Genomic DNA, 18635 nt, shown 5'->3' with positions numbered 1-18635 from the left:
ATATATATATATTATTTGTATATTTTTTTATTTACATATCAAAAAATTTATTTTTTTGGATCCAATATATTTTTTTTATTATTCATGGATCTCTTGATAAATGTATTGATATTCGGTCTCTTGATAAAAAAAATTTCTAACATAAATTTATTTTTCTTGGATCAAGTATAAATTTATTTATTCCTTAAATTTAATATATATTACTATAAATTAACACAATATAAAACTTATTCTCTTATTCATAAAAAATTTTCGTTATTAATGAGGACGATTTATTTTTGAAGTTAGCATTCTTGGAGTACTCATTAACAAGAGAAACCAAATTTATAATTGATGTAGGGAATTACAGTAAGAAAGTGGATGCCGTTTACAATAGCAAGTGCAGAACGAAGTTTCTCAAAGTTAATGTTCATAAAAAAATTTTGATCAACCATATCACTTTCTTGAATTGATTGGCATTGTTATCAATTGAAAAACAAACAGATTGAATTAATATTTTTAGTTTTAAAAAATGTAAGACGAGTTTTTTTACTGATCATTTTCGACATGTTTGATCTTTTTATTTAATTATAATAGATGAATTGAAAAATATTATAATATACGAACTTTTTTTAAAATTTTTGACTCCAAGTCCAGAGATCGTTAGATCGGTCCGGGGTCCATCATTATAGACAATCAGTGAAAATCATTCCTATTCTTTTTCACCCAGAAAAATAGACTCAAAATCCCTTCCTAATACAATTTGTTTTACCCTATTATTTGAATCTAAGATTTAATCATGCCGGTAATAAATTAGCAAGCAAAACCGAGTCATGATAGGACCCAAAATTCTTATTTTCCACTAAAATTCTAATTTTAACAGAGTTCGAGAATCATGTAAAACCTCCCCAAGATACATGATTCTAAGGCATCTAGAGTTAAAATATGACGATGAACTGTGCATGGATATTAATGAATAGAAAAGAGAAAGAGAGTACAATAAGTCAACGACGTTGCATGAAGACATAGCGGCACGTAAGCTTCTCACTGATTTCACATAAAGATCGAATAATATCTCTACTTTTTTTTTTCTCTATCTCGTATATATACCTTTCAATCACATCCACAACCCGTCTCGGGACATCTATAATATTCATGCACCATCTCTATTCTCTCGGTAAGATCATGGTTTGCAGAAACGGTATCGGAACATCCGTTTTGGAACGGGAACGAGGCCTACCTTGACGAAATTCCAGGGTGTGAACGTTGATACTTTAGATTGTCGTTACGTAGATACAAAACGTCGTGTTATCGGATGAAACGGCATGCTTCGACGAAACGACACGGAACAGAACGTTAAAAACAAAAAAAAAACGATAGTCGGGTCCTCGACCACGATCTCGACTCATCTCGGGAACGAGGTGGGTCGAACTCTTTTTTAGGGTCGAGCTCTACACTTTTTGTGAAGAGTTCGACCCAAGCTCTTCACTTCACAACTTTTGCGAAGAGCTCGACCCAAGAGATTTTTTTTTGGAAGTTTTGAAGAGCTCTCGTTGTGAAGAGCTCTTGGGTCGAGCTCTTCACAATTGGGTCGAGTTCGACCTAGGTATGAAGAGTGGGCCGATCTCGACCCAAACTCTTCGGTCGAGTTGAAGAGCTTGACCCACTCTTCTAGGTTGAGTTGGTCGATCTAGATACAAAATATCTTTTCAAATAATGTCTCTTAGTGAACCTACATCTGCGAAATATCTTTTCAAATAATGTACATTGTATTGCTGTTAAGTAGTTTATTATTTGATTTGAAAACACCGTGTAATGGCTAAATTTACCATTTTCTTGATTTTTATATCACACACATATCCATACTCAATTTTGTTGCTGAAATTATGATGTACTCAGAAGAATTATAAGGTATGAATATATTTTGTTTTCTTTTGAAGCAATACATTATATTTCTTTATCTTTTGTATTTTTAATTTCGAAGTTGTTGAAATTTGATAAATATTTGGGCTTTTGGTATTTTGTTTGAATTTTTTATTTTGTATAAGTCAATATAAGTATTCTTATAAATCCTTGCTTGTGTTTTCTAAAATTCTGGAGATTATAAAGTTAATATTTGCGTTGAAAGACACGAAATTTTATAAGGTACAATATAAGAACAAAACATGTTATGATTTGATGCATATATCTTAAGTCCATGCACGTAATATATTAACAAAAGTAGTCATTTGGTTGAGTTCAACTTACTCGAAGACGTTGCTTACAATGTAAATCCCCATGTCTTATTATATATATATATATATATATATATATATTTTGATAATCGTTAGATCTAAGGTGATCGTAATGTTTGCTCTCATTGTGTGATCTGTTTAAATATTTTGTTACCAACGCATGCGAACATGTCGTACGTACAACGGATGCGCATAAATTAATTACTTTTGTACAGTCGCGATCGATCAAAATATTTAATCAATCAAAGAAACTGGGAACATGCGTAGCAATCAATTAGCTAGGGTTTTGAATGTTACATTGCCCTCAAGACAAGGGCTACTCGACTGGATTCAAATTCACTTCTAAAAATTGGCGTTTTTGACGTTGTGATAATTCATTAGCTACGTACTTATATAGCACTGATTCTAGTTATTAAGTTCAAGATTCGAAATACTTTTTTTTATTAATAAATATAATGAAAAAATATTGTTTTGTGTAATTTATGTAAAATACAAATAATAATATTGTTGAAGTTTGCATATTTTTGAAAGAGTCTTGTAAAATAAATGACAGATGTGGGAGAAGAAAGAAATTGCGTTGGGCTAAGGTAACGTAGTACGCAGGTTATTAATTGCAGCGGCGATTCGGATTTTGCACGTTGTGTTTCATTTAAGGTTCTGGGGACCTTTGATTGTGATTATTCGTTTCTGTCGATTCTTATTTCATTTTTTATGACTTTTTTTTTTACAATAACAAAGATAATTTAAGTAATTCTATGAATTTTTGGTTAATAATCATTTTTTTATATATATTTATAAACAATGTCTAATTTATAAAGTAAAACATATGAAAATTAAAAAGACTACTTATTATTAGTATATTCTTTCCATGTAGATTTTTGTGAGACGGTGTCACATGAGAGTGGACGACCTTTTTGACATAAAAAAATATTTTTTTCATGAGTTAAATCGAATCGAGTTGGAGATCTGTCTCAGAAAATTATCCGTGAAACGTTATCACAAAAGTTTTTGTGTTTTCTAAAAAAAATATCTCTAAATTCTGAATACACTTTCTATTAGTTTCTCACGTAGAAAAATTCAAACAGAAACAAGAAAAAGGGAAGGAAAAAAAAACCAATATTTTTTTTTTTTGACAAAACCAATATATTTTTATACACTGTTGTTTGATTTAATTACGCTTACACGGGCGGAATTTAAATTAAAATTAAGAATAATTATTTGATTGCTTATGCTTGGATGGTAATTATCTTGCTGTTTTCACCTAATTCGGTATTGCGGTAAATTGCATACAAAATCAGCTGTATCGTTCCTAATAAGCACCCAAATCCATTTGGCACCTGCAATTAATTTGTCATTAAAAAATAAATATCGTTAATTAACTAATTAATCTCCATTATGTTACTAAATTTATATTCAGCTAGCTTTTGATTTATTGGACTGGGCCTTCCTTCCATCTTAAATTGGCTGTATGGATATCTCGGTCCACCATGTAAAGTAAAAAGTTCTCTGAAGCAAAAAAAAAAAAAAAAAAACATTTTTTTGGTTGAATTTGTGTTGAAAAAAATTCCAATTTTAAAAAAAAATACTTGAAAATTGGGTTTAATAAAGTATTTTCAAAGCAAAATCCTTGTATACTGGCCAAATTGACTCTATGTTTCTTATTTATATTTTGACGTGTTTAGATTATCTAACAAAATTTGGATACAAGAAACGCATGCGTTCGGGCTAATAAAAAGGAAACAAACAACTCACAAATAGAAAAACGTCCTTTCCAATAAGCCCGTAGATAAACCAAGAAGTGCCGCAAAGGAAAACGAAGAGCGACAAGAGGAAGGGCATATACTCCACGCTCTTGGTTTTTATCACCATCCTCTGCACAAATTAAATAAAACAAAATCAGTATTTTAATCTTAATTAGTCCCTAATCTTATTAAGAATTTGATTATTTTAGAAATAAAATATTAAGAATAAAAAAATTTACATATATAAAGTAAGATGATTATTCAATTTAGCCACAATTTGCTAGCTAGTTGATTAAAGATTGATATATCTTATTAATTCTTACCATGACGGATAAAGGTGAAGCATACATTATTATGGAGAAAATGGTGGCAGCAAAACCACAGAGGTTCTTCCTTTTTTCGGCGTCGTGAATGGCGAAGACCGAAACCAAAGCGACAACTGAGAACACAGACAGAATACAGCACAACAGCCCTAAAATCTTGGCCTTCTCCTTCTTGGGTGCAAATACAAGGAATATCAACACATATATTGACTCTACCGCGGCTCCAGTGCCGTTGATCGCAGACACTAAGAAGTTGTTTTTTGATATGAAAGGAAGCCCATACCTGCATGCATATATACGTGCATGATTAGTGTAGCCAGAATTTTGATTTATGTATAGATAAACAGAAACTAAAAATCGAATAAAGAAACATATTTATTTTACCAAGTTGAGAGTAAGCAGTTGAGTAAAGTCATGACATAAGGAATGCCGGAGAATTGCTCGGTTGATCTTTTCGTGACGATCCTCTTAAATGTCACTCTATCATGAATATTTTATTATCAAAACCTTTTGTTTACCTCAAAAACATTAAAAAATTAATGTAGCAACTGAGGAATATTAGGATTAAAACATTATTAACTCTCCAAATCCAAGTAATTAACTTTCTTACACGGGTGACAGGAAGAGAAACAATCCAGTAGCATTCCCTGTGGTAAAACATATATAATTGGTTAAATTAAAGAAAGGCTAGCTTAGAAGTAATATAAACGATCAGAAATTTGAAAAACGCACCAAAAACTCCAAACACCAAATGCAGGGCCTCATCTTTACTCATCCTATTATTAATATTTTCAAGAAAAGATAAGCTGATTTCTTGAACAAGCTGGTGACAGTGGCGATCGATGATAAGATTTACAAAGGGTAAGGATTAAAAGTGCACTTAAATAGAACAAAAAATAAAAAGTACCCCTAACTTTTAATTTAAGAATAAGTCTCTTGTGAGACGGTCTCATGAATCTTTATACGGGTCAACTCTACCGATATTCACAAAAAAAAAATAATACCCTTAGCATAAAAAGTAATATTTTTTCATTAATAACCCAAATAAGAGATCCGTCTCACAAAATACGACTCGTGAGACCGTCTCACAATATAATTTTTTGCCTTAATTTATTTCGCATTGAATGTACCAGATTATGCCCAAATCGAAACATATCTCCGTAATCTCATTGAGTAAAGAAAGAGACGTGAAATTATACCATGCATTAGTACGTCAGAAAACGAGTAAAGTCGCTGTTTAGGTTTTCGCAATTTATAGGAAATGATTTTTGCGTGAAGAGTTGTAATGGAGCACCGTCAGGAATTCTTTTAGCAACTTATCCAGCTAAGATAAAAGGAGTCTAAATATTATAATCTTTAGCTTCCCACCTTCCGACAATCGTCAAATTCTGATGCATTAAGATTTTTAAAAAACCCCCCTAATTTTGATGCGAATTTGTTTATGATCTTTTGGTCCTAAAGATATATGCATTTGCAATAATAAAAAACAATATAAAAACCGATTCATTTCATTCTATTGTTAATTATATATAATTCGATCAATGGGTTACTAATATACACTATACATTTGAGTATCACATTAGCGTCATATTAGCATTTAACACCACGTCAAAAAAAGGCCAAATTTTTTTTGTAAACAAAGTTCAAAGATAACATAATAATTAGATTGAAATTTAACAGCATACAATACCAACAACAAAATCGGTAATAGACAAATATTGAACCGACCTTTGCACTGCACATTAATTGAGTTAATGAATGAAGAACTCAAATTGGAAATCTTCTCCAGCCACCATCTAGAAAGTCCACGGTAGGTGCAGTTATTGTTGATTCTCCAATGGCTGCCATCGTTCATTCACACCAATTAACATGTGCAGAATATCCTCTATAAATAGAGGCTTCAGCTCGTTGTTTAAATCATCACATTCCCAGTTGAGGAATCCTAATCCCAAGTAGAAGAGAGCCTTGAGAGTGCTGTGAGATCTGAGAGTTTTTATTTCTTTCTGTAAATTAAATCTATGAATTGAATAGATTGATTTTTCTCTCAAATTAGTTTGATCTTTGATAGTTTAATTCTCAACAAGTGGTATCAAAGTCAGGTTAGAGGTATTATCCATCAAAGGAGAGCTCTCTGTGAAAAATTCGATTTCGTGAAAGTGTGTGAAATCTTGTTTTGATTATACCACGACGTAGCTCTCGTCTCCACGAGTCTACCGGTATTTTCAGATCGAAAATCGGACATCAAACGAATTTTCTGTGATTTTTCAAAAGTTCTTTACGAAGAAGAAGATGAACAGTGCCCGCCACGTTATTGCCACGTAAGCGTCCAGTCAGCGCCACGTCATTGCCACGTAAGCGTCCAGTCAGCGCCACATCATCAGCACTATTCAATTTTCTGAAAATTGCATTTTGGTCCTTATATTTTCTGCTCGTTTCAAAATGGTCATTTATCTTTCCTAAAGTACAGAATGGCCCCTGAACTTTTGGTAATGACTTAGAGACCCCTGAACTATCAGAAAGTTATATAGTGATCCCAAAATTTTCAGCAATAGAATTTCTGACCCCGAAGTGCCTATTCCACCATTTTCGGCCGTTCCGGACACAACGGTGTACTGCGTTTTACGAGATTCAGCTCATATTTTGATAAATAAATATTGAAGATGACACAGAAGAGTCAACATCATATTCTGGAGCTATGATTATGCTCACGGCAACCAACTACACGCTGTGGAAACCTCGGATGGAAGATCTCTTCAGCTGTAAAGATTTGTTCGATCATATAGAATTGAAAGGTGAAAATCCTAATCCAACCAAAGCGTCAGAGTGGAGGAAATTAAACCGGAAATCTATTGGTCAAATCCGACAATGGATTGATCATAGTGTCTTCCACCATGTTGCACAGGAGACAGACGCATATGCTCTCTGAAAGAAGCTGGAGGACATGTACCAGGCCAAGACCGCTCGGAATAAAGCCCTGTTGATAAGGCGGTTAGTCAATATGAAGTTCAAAAGTGGAACTTCTGTTGCCAAGCATACCAGTGAGTACCAGAGTCTGGTAAATCAATTATCGTCTGTAGAGATGCCGCTTGGAGATGAGATGCAGGCACTCCTACTTCTCAGTTCGCTTCCTGATAGCTGGGAAACACTTGTAGTTTCTCTCAGCAACTCGGCTCCAGATGGCAAACTTACCATGTCCATGGTTAAAGATGCCCTGTTCAACGAGGAGGCCAGGAGAAAGGATATGAGCACAGACCAGACTCATGCCCTTGTCACAGAGCCCCGAGGAAGACAACAAGAGAAACAACAAAGAGGTAAAGGCAAATGGAGAGGCAGAAGCAAAAGCAGAGGCAGATCCACCGATGGCAGAAAACCTTCGTATAAATGTCATCACTGTGGAATAGAGGGTTATATGAAGAAGAATTGCTACAAATGGCTAGAGGAGCAAGGCCAGAGCAGTTCCCAGTCGAAGAACAAGGGTGGAGAAACGCTAGTCATCATTCCTGGAGATGTAGCGTTCTGTTCGACCCATAATGAGACATGCCTTCACGTTTCAAAAGAAGACACAGAATGGGTGGTAGATACTGCAGCTTCTTACCACGTGACTTCGCACAAGGAATACTTCATTACATACAAAGCTGCTGACTTTGGAGCAGTGAAGATGGGAAATTCCAGTTCCTCTGGGATTGTAGGAATTGGAGATATCCAAATAAAGACAAGTGTTGGAAGTACAATCACTTTGAAGGATGTCAGACATGTGCCAGATCTTCGGCTCAATCTTCTTTCTGGAATAGCCCTTGACAACCAGGGCTATGATAATCATTTCAGCAATGGCACATGGAAGATGTCAAAGGGTGCTTTGATAGTCGCTCGAGGACACATTTGTGGCACACTGTACAAGACTCACATGAAGATATGTACAGACACCCTCAACGTAGCTGAGAAGAAGGGTTCTCAAAATTTGTGGCACCAGAGACTCAGCCATATGAGTGAGAGAGGGTTGTCTACCCTAATAAAGAAAGAGCTTATCATCGTTGACAAAGATGATGCGCCAGATCCTTGCATTCATTGTCTATTTGGTAAGCAGCACAGAGTCTCATTCAGTTCCTATTCAACGAGAAGATCAGAGTTGCTTAGTCTGGTACACTCTGACGTTTGCGGTCCCCTGGAGGATGAATCACTAGGCGGAAATAAATATTTTCTGACTTTCATTGATGATGCTTCTCGAAAGGTGTGGGTCTATTTCCTGAAAACGAAGGACCAGGTATCCGAATACTTCAAAATGTTTCATGTCATGGTAGAACGTGAGACTGGGAAGAAATTGAAGTGTCTCCGGTCAGATAATGGAGGCGAATACACTTCCAAGGTGTTCGATGCGTATTGCAAAACATACGGCATTCGACATGAGAAGACGGTCCCTCGCACCCCTCAACACAACGGTGTAGCCGAAAGAATGAACCGGACAATCATGGAATGTGTTCGGAGTATGCTCAGTACGGCTAAACTGCCAAAGTCATTCTGGGGAGAAGCAGTCAGAACCGCCTGTTACCTGATGAACAGATCACCATCAGTACCACTGAAATTTGAAGTTCCGGAGAAACTATGGTCTGGAAAGGATCCATCATACTCACACTTAAGAGTATTTGGATGTTTGGCGTACGCACATGTATCCAAGGAGCTCAGACAAAAGCTTGATGCAAGGACCACTCCATGCATTTTCATTGGCTATGGAGATGAAGAATTTGGATACAGACTATGGGATCCAAAGGAGAAAAAGGTGATCAGAAGCAGGGACATTGTGTTCCATGAAAGCCAGACAATAGAAGACATTGAAAAACCTACAATGTCTCAGAAGTCAAATGTTGGTGCTCTAAATTCAGATGCAGCACTAAACCCGTTCGATATAGTGATAGAATACATGCCAGAAGCAGAAGCTGAAGAAGAAAGGGGTGTTGAGCAGGGGGAGCCACAACCCACTCCACCAGATGTTTCAGGATCATCACAAGGCCCAGATGATGGTGAATCTTCTCAGACTATTCCAGAAGTTCGTAGGTCTGAACGAGGACGGATTCCATCTAGAAGATATACGGAATCCGAGTACCTTCTGCTTACTGAAGATGGAGAACCAGAGAGTTTCCAAGAAGCACTATCTCATAAGGACAAAGAAACATGATTGTCAGCAATGCAAGATGAGATGAAATCTCTGCAGAAGAATCACACTTATGAGATCGTAGAACTTCCAAAAGGGAAGAAGGCACTAAGAAACAAATGGGTGTTCAAGATGAAGAAAGATGGCAGCGGACAAGTGGTGAAATACAAAGCACGATTGGTAGTCAAAGGATTCCAACAGAAGAAAGGAATTGACTTTGATGAGATATTTTCACCAGTAGTCAAGATGACGTCAATCCGAGTTATACTTGGCTTGGTAGCAAGTATGAACTTGGAGCTTGAACAGATGGACGTGAAGACAGCTTTTTTTCACGGAGATTTAAAAGAAGAAATCTATATGGAGCAGCCAGAAGGTTTTGAGGTTTCAGGTGATAACCTCGTTTGCAAGCTTAAGAAAAGCTTGTACGGTCTAAAGCAGGCACCGAGGCAGTGGTACAAGAAGTTTGACTCATGCATGGCAAGTCAAGGCTATAAGAAAACTGCTGCAGATGAGTGCGTTTACATTCAGAAATTTTCAGACGGGAGTTTCGTTGCTCTTCTACTTTATGTAGACGATATTATGATCGTGGGAAAAGATGCAACGAAGATTAGTCAGTTGAAGAATGAACTCTCTAAGTTTTTGAAATGAAGGACTTAGGACCGGCTCAACAGATTTTGGGAATGCAGATTGTTCGAGACAGAAACAACCAACGGTTATGGTTATCTCAGGAGAAGTACATTGAACGTGTGCTCGAGAGGTTCAACATGAACAACGCCAAACCAGTCAGCATTCCACTTGCCAATCATTTCAAGATGAGCAAGAGTGCATGTCCTTTATCCAAGAAAGAGATCGGGGAAATGTCATCAATACCATGTTCTTCAGCTGTTGGAAGTTTGATGTATGCAATGGTATGCACAAGGCCAGATATTGCTCCTGCAGTGGGAAAGGTGAGTCGTTTTCTCTCCAACCCTGGGAAGCAGCATTGGGAGGCAGTAAAGTGGATTCTCGGGTATCTAAAGGGTACTACTAAATTATGTCTTTGTTACGGGGGAGCTGATCCAATATTGGAGGGCTATACGGATGCAGATATGGCCGGAGATATTGATAGTAGCAAATCTACTTCAGGATATATCTACACTTTCGCGGGGGAAGCTGTCTCATGGCAGTCACGACTGCAGAAGTGTGTTGCTGTATCCACAACAGAAGCAGAGTATATTGCTGTCGCTGAAGCTGGGAAAGAAATGTTGTGGCTAAAGCGATATCTTCAAGAACTTGGAATCAAGCAGAAAGAGTACAAGGTACATTGTGACAGTCAAAGTGCTCTCGACTTAAGCAAGAACTCCATGTACCATTCCCGTACAAAGCATATTGATATTCGATATCATTGGATACGTGAAGTTATGGATCGACAACTGTTGAGACTAGTTAAGATTCATACGAGGAGAATCCAGCAGATATGTTGACAAAAGTGGTAACGCGAGAAAAGTTAGAGCTATGCAGAGACATAGCTGGAATGCTTGTTTTGGATATGGCTGGAGGGGGAGAATTGAAGAACTCAAATTGGAAATCTCCAGCCACCATCTAGAAGGTCCACGGTAGGTGCAGCTATTGTTGATTCTCCAATGGCTGCCATCGTCCATTCACACCAATTAACATGTGCAGAATATCCTCTATAAATAGAGGTTTCAGCTCGTTGTTTAAATAATCTCATTCCCAGTTGAGGAATCCTAATCCCAAGTAGAGGAGAGCCTTGAGAGTGCTGTGAGATCTGAGTTTTTATTTCTTTCTGTAAATTAAATCTATGAATTGAATAGATTGATTTTTCTCTCAAATTAGTTTGATCTTTGATAGTTTAATTCCCAACAATGAATTTATGGGGAGGCATTCAATTGAGATGTGATATGGTTATGTTAGAATTGGAGATTGACTTAAAAAGGAGATACATAAATCAATCTCAACTATTTCTTAAAAATATTGCGGTTGGGCTAACAATACCGAAATAGAATTCTTGTTAGTCTGGTATCGAAAAGCTATCAGTTGAATATTACTCGAAATTAAAATAAGCTCACTAACATGATTTGAACATAAAATGGCTTAAGTAAGAATCAGTTTGGTTATGAAATAGAATGCTAAAAGTAGAGTAATTAAAATATAAATGCAAATGATTGTTTTTGGATATTTAGAGACTTGAATAACTCTCACATCACTCCTTCTTCCTTACGGATGAATTTCACTTTAATACTTTGACAATAACAACAATTTTCAATTGCCAATTTCAAGAAGGCTTATCATTTTATGACTGAAACTCTTAGTTTATCACAAACTTAACACAAATAATCAATAAGATTCTTACTGTCAAAATACAAGTATTTCAGAATTGAAATCACTATGCACAAATGATCCTTGAAGATCTTGTATAAAATTTTAAGTGTGTGCTTTTGAAAGTTTATGGCTTGAGAATAACTTATAGCTTTTTAAAGATTGAGTAAGTGAGTGAGCTAGACAGACTGCTTACCTTTCTCTATATATAAGCTTAGATCCAACTGTCGACAAAATGTAATCTGATTACCATTCCAAATGAGGTAGATGTTGGTCATGTCGTTTTCTACTTCACTATCTTTTCTGACAATAGTACACTGTAAGTAGTGCTTGCGGATTTCTTACATTCTACAGGTAATCGAAAATTGTACCAGTACGGAAAATTTTATCCGATAAAACACATAGTAGATTGATAATTTTCAGAAAATGTTTGCGAGGAGGCTGAATGATTTCAACGTAATGACCAGATGACTTCCAACATCATTTTACATACTATATTATGTTTATTAAAATACACAAAGTTCATGCATGCAATCTAAAATTAAATAAATTAGATATTTTAAAATTTTAACTAATCATTGATTCCCTGTAAGGCTGATGGGTTGTTTTAATTTCTCGCAGCTCTTGCATGTCTCAATTGAAGTCTCAAATGAGTTTGTACAATGAGATTTAATTTTTCAATTTTTATTGAATGATGAAATGTTTGAGGTAGTAGGGGAAAATTTTGAAGGCTTGGAATTTGAAATATTAAAATAGTTTTATGTGACCTGTCCCGTGACCAAGGTTGGATCTATTATTTTGACACTGGGATATTCAAACATACCCGAGGTTGTGTGTTGTGCAGAAGAGATGGTAGGTGAATAAAGAAGTTATATGCAATTTATTCAATCTTTTATCTTTCGATATGAATTGAGAGAAATAAAAATCTCTACAGAACATATATATCAATTTTCATTTTTTAATATGCAGTTAAAATGTTGATGTTATTTAATTATAATTTTATGTCCTTGTTTTTTGTCGTTTTATAGAATATATTTTCAAATTTCAAAAAATTTCCAGCCCTGCTCAGCATATTTTAGTCATATGCATGTCAAAAAAGACTAATGGACGTTTTGATATATGCCTTGGAACATCCTGATCTAAACCTTCCGCATTGATGATCAACCTTCTTTTCCCGGAATCGAATGTTCTTCTTGTTGTGTTGGGCCGATTGGTATCACGTCACGAGAGACCAAAACATAACTGGAGAGTAGCCGTTGGGTAGACTTCACCAAATCAATTCTAATCCAGTTACATGTGGTGCTCTTCCTTAATAAGATAAGATATGATAAATAATTAGTAATTTAATAATTAACTTTTATAGGAAATAAGACATGTAAGGTACAATGAAATGTCATGGTATGCTAAACATCGGTCTGTCATTGCTAGATTAATATCTTAAAACAGCTTATTATATCTTAAAACAATATGCTCTCTCGTTGGATGTTTGATAATGTCAGCAACAAAATATATATATTTTTGTTTAACTTGTGAATTGTGTTTCATAGGCACTAACTATATCATGGACCGGCTGAGCAAAAAGTGTCCATTAATATTTCATTTAAAATTCAACATGCCGTATTGATAGTCGGATGTCTACGATAAGATTATACAATAAATTACTAGAAGAGAACTTTGAATTTTTATAATTTGAGTTCTATCTGGTCTGTAACCAAGAATTAGTCCATGCTTGCGAACATGTCTCCATAGTTGTACCGGTAGAGATGCTTTTTCGGCTCGTTGGTATTCCTGTTGACCGTGCAAGCTCATACTATTTTGATGTGCAAGATCTATTTGATAATGTTCACATGGCATGTTCAAAAAATCCGGTTCTCTCAATATTCTTTATAAATATTGATACATTTAGATATTAGATCTTTTTTCGGGAACATTTGTAGACATTTGATCTCATATCAGATTTGTAACGATCATGGGCCGTAAGCTGATCGTTACAATAAAAGACGTATTTTTCTGTAACGACCACGGGCATTAATTTGACCCAACATGAGTCTCAACTCATACTCATGCACTTTTATTACTCATGGGCCGTAGTTAGTCCAGCATGAGACATAGTTCATATCCATGTATCGTCACTCATAGAATATCACGCCGATAAAAAATGATTTATTTCGTCTCCCTCAACACTCGAATACAAGGCCTCCAGACTTATTGACACTGTATTATATCAAATGTACATACATCATGTTTGGACATGACCTTCGAAAAGTAAATTTTGTTTACATTTGTTGACAAAGGTGTGATAAATATCAAGGAAGTGATTGTCCATACCCTGCATATGGTGACACGGTTAGATGTTGATGAGGTGGAACTCGTCAGGGATGCAGTAAAACTGACCTTATATGTCTGCAGTGGAAAGAAGTTAGTAGACAAATTATTTAATATTATAAACAGTTTGATTATTGAATAGGCATAATGATTTTGTTTTGCATGTTTTTGGGTTGGTTGCACCAAAATAATAGAGAGAAGGTTGTCAAGCTCAACACTGTATGCGCATATTTATGCATGACATTTGGGGTAAAGAATTCTCAAAACGACGAGTGCTGTCTTTTACATGTGTTGTTCATAGATTGACTGATATTGTACGACTTTGTGAGATCATGGTACGTCCCCATTTTGATCCAGTCAATTTTAGTTACATTTCCTCGCTCTTAACGAAATTCCTTGTGTATTTTTTTTTCAGAAATTATTTAATCCTCGTACATAACATATATGTAATATTTTTACCTTTATACTGGAGCTCCACTCACTCAAAAGACCCCATAACATAAAGTTACGAAATCAGTAAATTTATGTTTCATTCCTCCAATATCAACTCAATCCCTGTGAGATTTCCAATCAGTTTTCAAACTGTTACAACAGTAAACTGTGAATCAACTCAAACACAAGTCAACCGGTTCCTCAGCCATCAATGGAAGGACGCGTTGTGTTAGGCAATCTACGTCCCCGAACAAACGAACTAAACAGATGCAGAGCTCTTGAAGGCTGTGCATAGGGTACCATGTGTGCTGCACCTCTAACTGTGGCAAAAGTTAGCAAGTTTCCATACTCAGTAGCCCAACCTCCCACCTAATAAATTACAAAAGGATAAGGTGTTAATGGCTGAGTTAGAGGGTGCTAGAGAATAAATTAGGCACTGAACATCTCTTTCTTTTTTGACTATATGAAATCTTCTGTGGTGAACCAGAAAAAAGCTTCTTACTTTACTTTCAAGCTGTATACAGATCTTTTATTAATAGCATAAAACACGAGGTAATGTGTGCATCCAAGAAGTACCTGTTTGTTATGGAACCAAGCTCCATACGGGACCGTAACCTTGAACCGTAGATCGTGGGCAAGCTCGCGTACAAGTGTCCGAGAACCAAGTAATGGGACTACTGAATCTTGATCTCCACTGGCATTTGGCAATAACAAGTTTTTCGTCTTTTTATATATGAAACACGAGGAAAAACATTTACTTCATGTTTCATGACTGAAGCGTTTACCTGAAAATCCAAACGGGAATATGGTTCTGAATGATCCTCTTTAGCAAAGGCAGAATGTCAATGTTTCCATCTGTCTCAGTATAGTTCAGAACACTGCCAATAAAGTTCGATTAAAAAAAGAATCATTTACTTCATAGTTACTGTAAAGAAAATAAATGTCAGGCATCAGCAGATTTACCTGCTGCACATAGACCATGTATACGGAAGATTGGTCCGATTAGCATGTAGAGCCTTCTGAACCTCTGGAAGGTTAAAGTAAAATCGCCTTTCGTAGGTCATGCACACATCTACTCCAAGGCTAATCTTTGTAGCCTGCCATGACACATGATGTCTTATTCATCATATATTTTATTTCTTTCCGTGAATGGATATTCAGCTAGAGTATGGAAGAAATGTACCATCTTTCGGAGTCTTAGCTCTTGCTGAACTATGGATGGATAGCATACATCAAGAATAACATCGTAATTATTTATATAATCACCGACGATTTTATTTGCTTCGGTTATGGCATTGTCGCAGGATTTGGAGACATTGTGTGGAGTAGCAAACGTGTAATCCTCAAACTCACAGTCGTTCATGATGGCAAGGCCTATTTCATCAGAAATCATCCCGTGCGACCAAAAGAACTCATACGTGGCTGGGACATCACGATCAAGTTTAAGCAGTGGATTGCCAATCTGATCATATAACAGATTTCATCCGTAAAGCCAAACACTTGCGAAAAGAACAGAGAACAAGATGATAGAATAAGTTTAAAATATTACTGCTATCCCTTTAATGTTGAACTTTTGCTCTGTAGAATGTTTGTTATGGTCCAGAAGCAAGACCGCTAATTGAGGAATGTAATGCCCTGTATAGACAAATAAGATATATTCTAAAATAAAAGAGTAGAGGGACAACTTCAGAACATATATAATATGTAAGCAGAAGTTCACTATGCACCCATGGTTCTAAATTATCTTGAAAGGATTAACATTTATGACCGCACTACTGATTTATGAATTGTAATTTTCTTACCTGCATAACTTTCTCCGGTCAGGAATAAATCTCGGGTTTTGAATGTTGGAAACTTCTTGAACCATCCCATCATGAACATGTGCATATCATATGCTGCCATAGAACAAGAAACGGGACTTCAGTTGTCTCAGTAAACTCAAAATTCTGCTCACTTAGTACCTACTAAACGTACACATGCTTGAGGAACTCATTTCTCGGGGATGATCCAGCAATGGATCACCCCACCGAGGCTTTAAATTTCCATGCATACATTTTTTAAAGAAATTGAAATTTCACAAATTATCATCTATTCAATCACCCATCTTCTTGCTCCCTTACTCCTTCTCGTGAATTCTTGGAACTGCCCACTGAATATGACCGTGCAGGTAGAACACGTAGGCAGATGTCCGATGCTTATAACTTACCAACTGTCGTATAAACCACACCAGATATGTTATCAGAAAGAATGGAAAAGTTTAGCATCAATTGCTGCTTTACCTGTGGACGCATCACCAGTAGTGTAGTCTGAGCTTGTATTCGAGTATGACCATCCAACACCGGCAGGAGACTCGACAAAAAGGAGATTCGACTCTACAAACAGAATAAGTAAATTTTTAAGCAAATGGATTGATTGATTTCAACATTTTGAGACCAAAAAGAAAAAAAAAACTTCAATTATACCTTTGTTCCATGACTTCGAGTTTATTCGGAGACTTCGGCCATCACCTCTAGGAAAGAAAGGCCCCAGTTCTGTGAAAGCACCGCCGCCCATGGATGAGCAACCCGGGCCTGAACATAACACACATGCAAGAGATTTGATAATAAAACAAAGTTTTACACTGTCACAAGAACTACTTTGCACATACTTCAACACAAAAGAAGATACTTTTTCAAGGTTTCAAGTTTAAATGAAAAAAAAAAAACTAAAACCAGTTCTTGAACGAAACAGAGGAACACTTAAAATTTTCCTCAAATGGAATCCTTAACGGGCAGTCCTAATTAAGAGATGACATATTTTTACTTAGCATGTACTCCATGTCCTAAATCCAAACAGTGAAAATAACCACCTAAGTATCACAATAAGAATATTGCTCATGTCTTGCTAATTTTTTTAATTTGAATCTAAATCTAAATTCCGGAAACGAGGAGAGTCAACCCTTTTTTTAGCAAAATTATTTGTAAAATTTTAAATTTTTTATTTGATTTGCAGATACCAAAATGGCAATTTCACTTTGTACACATTTTCCTCAAATCAAGAAAACTATATTTACTAAACCAAGAAAAGAAAAAAAAAAGGAAAAGAGAGAAAAAAAAGGAAAAGATTTACCTCCATTAAGCCAAAGGGTGAGAGGTTTGTGATCAGGATCCTCTTCAGCTTCCACGAAGTAGTAAAACAAACTCCTTCCTTTCTTCATATCCACATCTACATACCCTGCATACTGCCTAAACTTCACCACCGGTTGACCGGGCAATTTCCCAACCAGATCCTCCTCCGGAAAGCCAAAACAACCACCAAACACCAATCCCACAACTACCACCGCCACTGCCAACTCCGCCGGAATGTACTTCAACGGCAATCCCATCTCCAAAAAACTCAACAAGAACAACCCTTTTCGCTAAAGGTTCCGACTTTGAAGGCCGCCCTTGTTCAGGAAGAAAAACTAATCCACCCACATATATGTCTGTATCTTCTTGGAAAGGCCTTCGTGCATAAAATATATTGTACAGGTATAAAAAAATGACTTCTATTATGAAAGAGCACGTGAGTTCTGGGATTGCTTTTCAAAAAAGCTCAAACTTTGGCCTTAATATCTTCAAATGAATGGATTTTCTATATATGGACACACACAACCAACGAGTGAAATAAGGAAGAATTTAAAACCCCGCAGCTTCTACTTCTTGTGCGAAGGATATTTAGCTTTATATGCTTTTTTATTCTTATCTTTTTGTGTCCCAAGTTTGTTATAGAAAGAGATTGTGAATTATCTGAGAGACGTTGGAAAGCCGCAGCAGAAGTGGCAGTGGGTGTCGATCAAGCTACCATCGATGGGGTCCACTCTCATGAAAGCTTTAACAACGATGTACGAAATTCTTAACTCCCATTTTCGTGACATTAATGAAGTTCTAGAAATTCCATTCGATCTATCTAAATCATCATGTAACAAACTCAAGCCCACTTGGGATCTACCAAGATAAATCGTGATATATTTGACTCGAAATCTAAGTAATCAAGAAGGCATTAATAGTAGGAGGATTTCATTTGTACACAAGAAATTTCCAAAATTTTGCTTGGTATGAAGCTAAATTTCAGAGCATTAAAGTAGGCTGTAAGACAGTGGTGTGTAATGATGAGT

General features: G+C 36.0%; 2 protein-coding genes across 3 annotated transcripts; both read right to left on the bottom strand.

Annotated features, from left to right (window-relative positions):
* Positions 1–3356: 3356 nt before the first annotated feature.
* Positions 3357–5145, bottom strand: LOC142525034 (bidirectional sugar transporter SWEET1-like). 2 transcript variants are annotated; one of them, XM_075629202.1, is made up of 6 exons: positions 5011–5145; positions 4889–4925; positions 4663–4758; positions 4279–4561; positions 3966–4085; positions 3357–3550 (listed from the first exon to the last, which is right to left on the bottom strand). In XM_075629202.1, exons 1-6 carry the CDS (start codon positions 5051–5053, stop codon positions 3440–3442), a joined length of 690 nt encoding a protein of 229 aa, XP_075485317.1. In that variant the 5' UTR covers positions 5054–5145; the 3' UTR covers positions 3357–3439. The 2 variants fall into 2 exon arrangements, with proteins under 2 accessions (XP_075485317.1, XP_075485318.1); XM_075629203.1 differs by lacking the exon at positions 4663–4758.
* A 9432-nt stretch (positions 5146–14577) lies between these two features.
* Positions 14578–18635, bottom strand: LOC142524768 (serine carboxypeptidase-like 42). Its single transcript, XM_075628859.1, has 10 exons — positions 17609–18635; positions 16963–17070; positions 16780–16872; positions 16303–16395; positions 16050–16135; positions 15684–15962; positions 15464–15597; positions 15286–15378; positions 15077–15194; positions 14578–14869 (listed from the first exon to the last, which is right to left on the bottom strand). Exons 1-10 carry the CDS (start codon positions 17862–17864, stop codon positions 14702–14704), a joined length of 1428 nt encoding a protein of 475 aa, XP_075484974.1. The 5' UTR covers positions 17865–18635; the 3' UTR covers positions 14578–14701.

The sequence above is a fragment of the Primulina tabacum genome, chromosome 14, assembly GCF_025594145.1.
Source record: "Primulina tabacum isolate GXHZ01 chromosome 14, ASM2559414v2, whole genome shotgun sequence".
NCBI lineage: Eukaryota > Viridiplantae > Streptophyta > Magnoliopsida > Lamiales > Gesneriaceae > Primulina > Primulina tabacum.
This window is presented reverse-complemented; position numbering and strand designations above follow the sequence as displayed.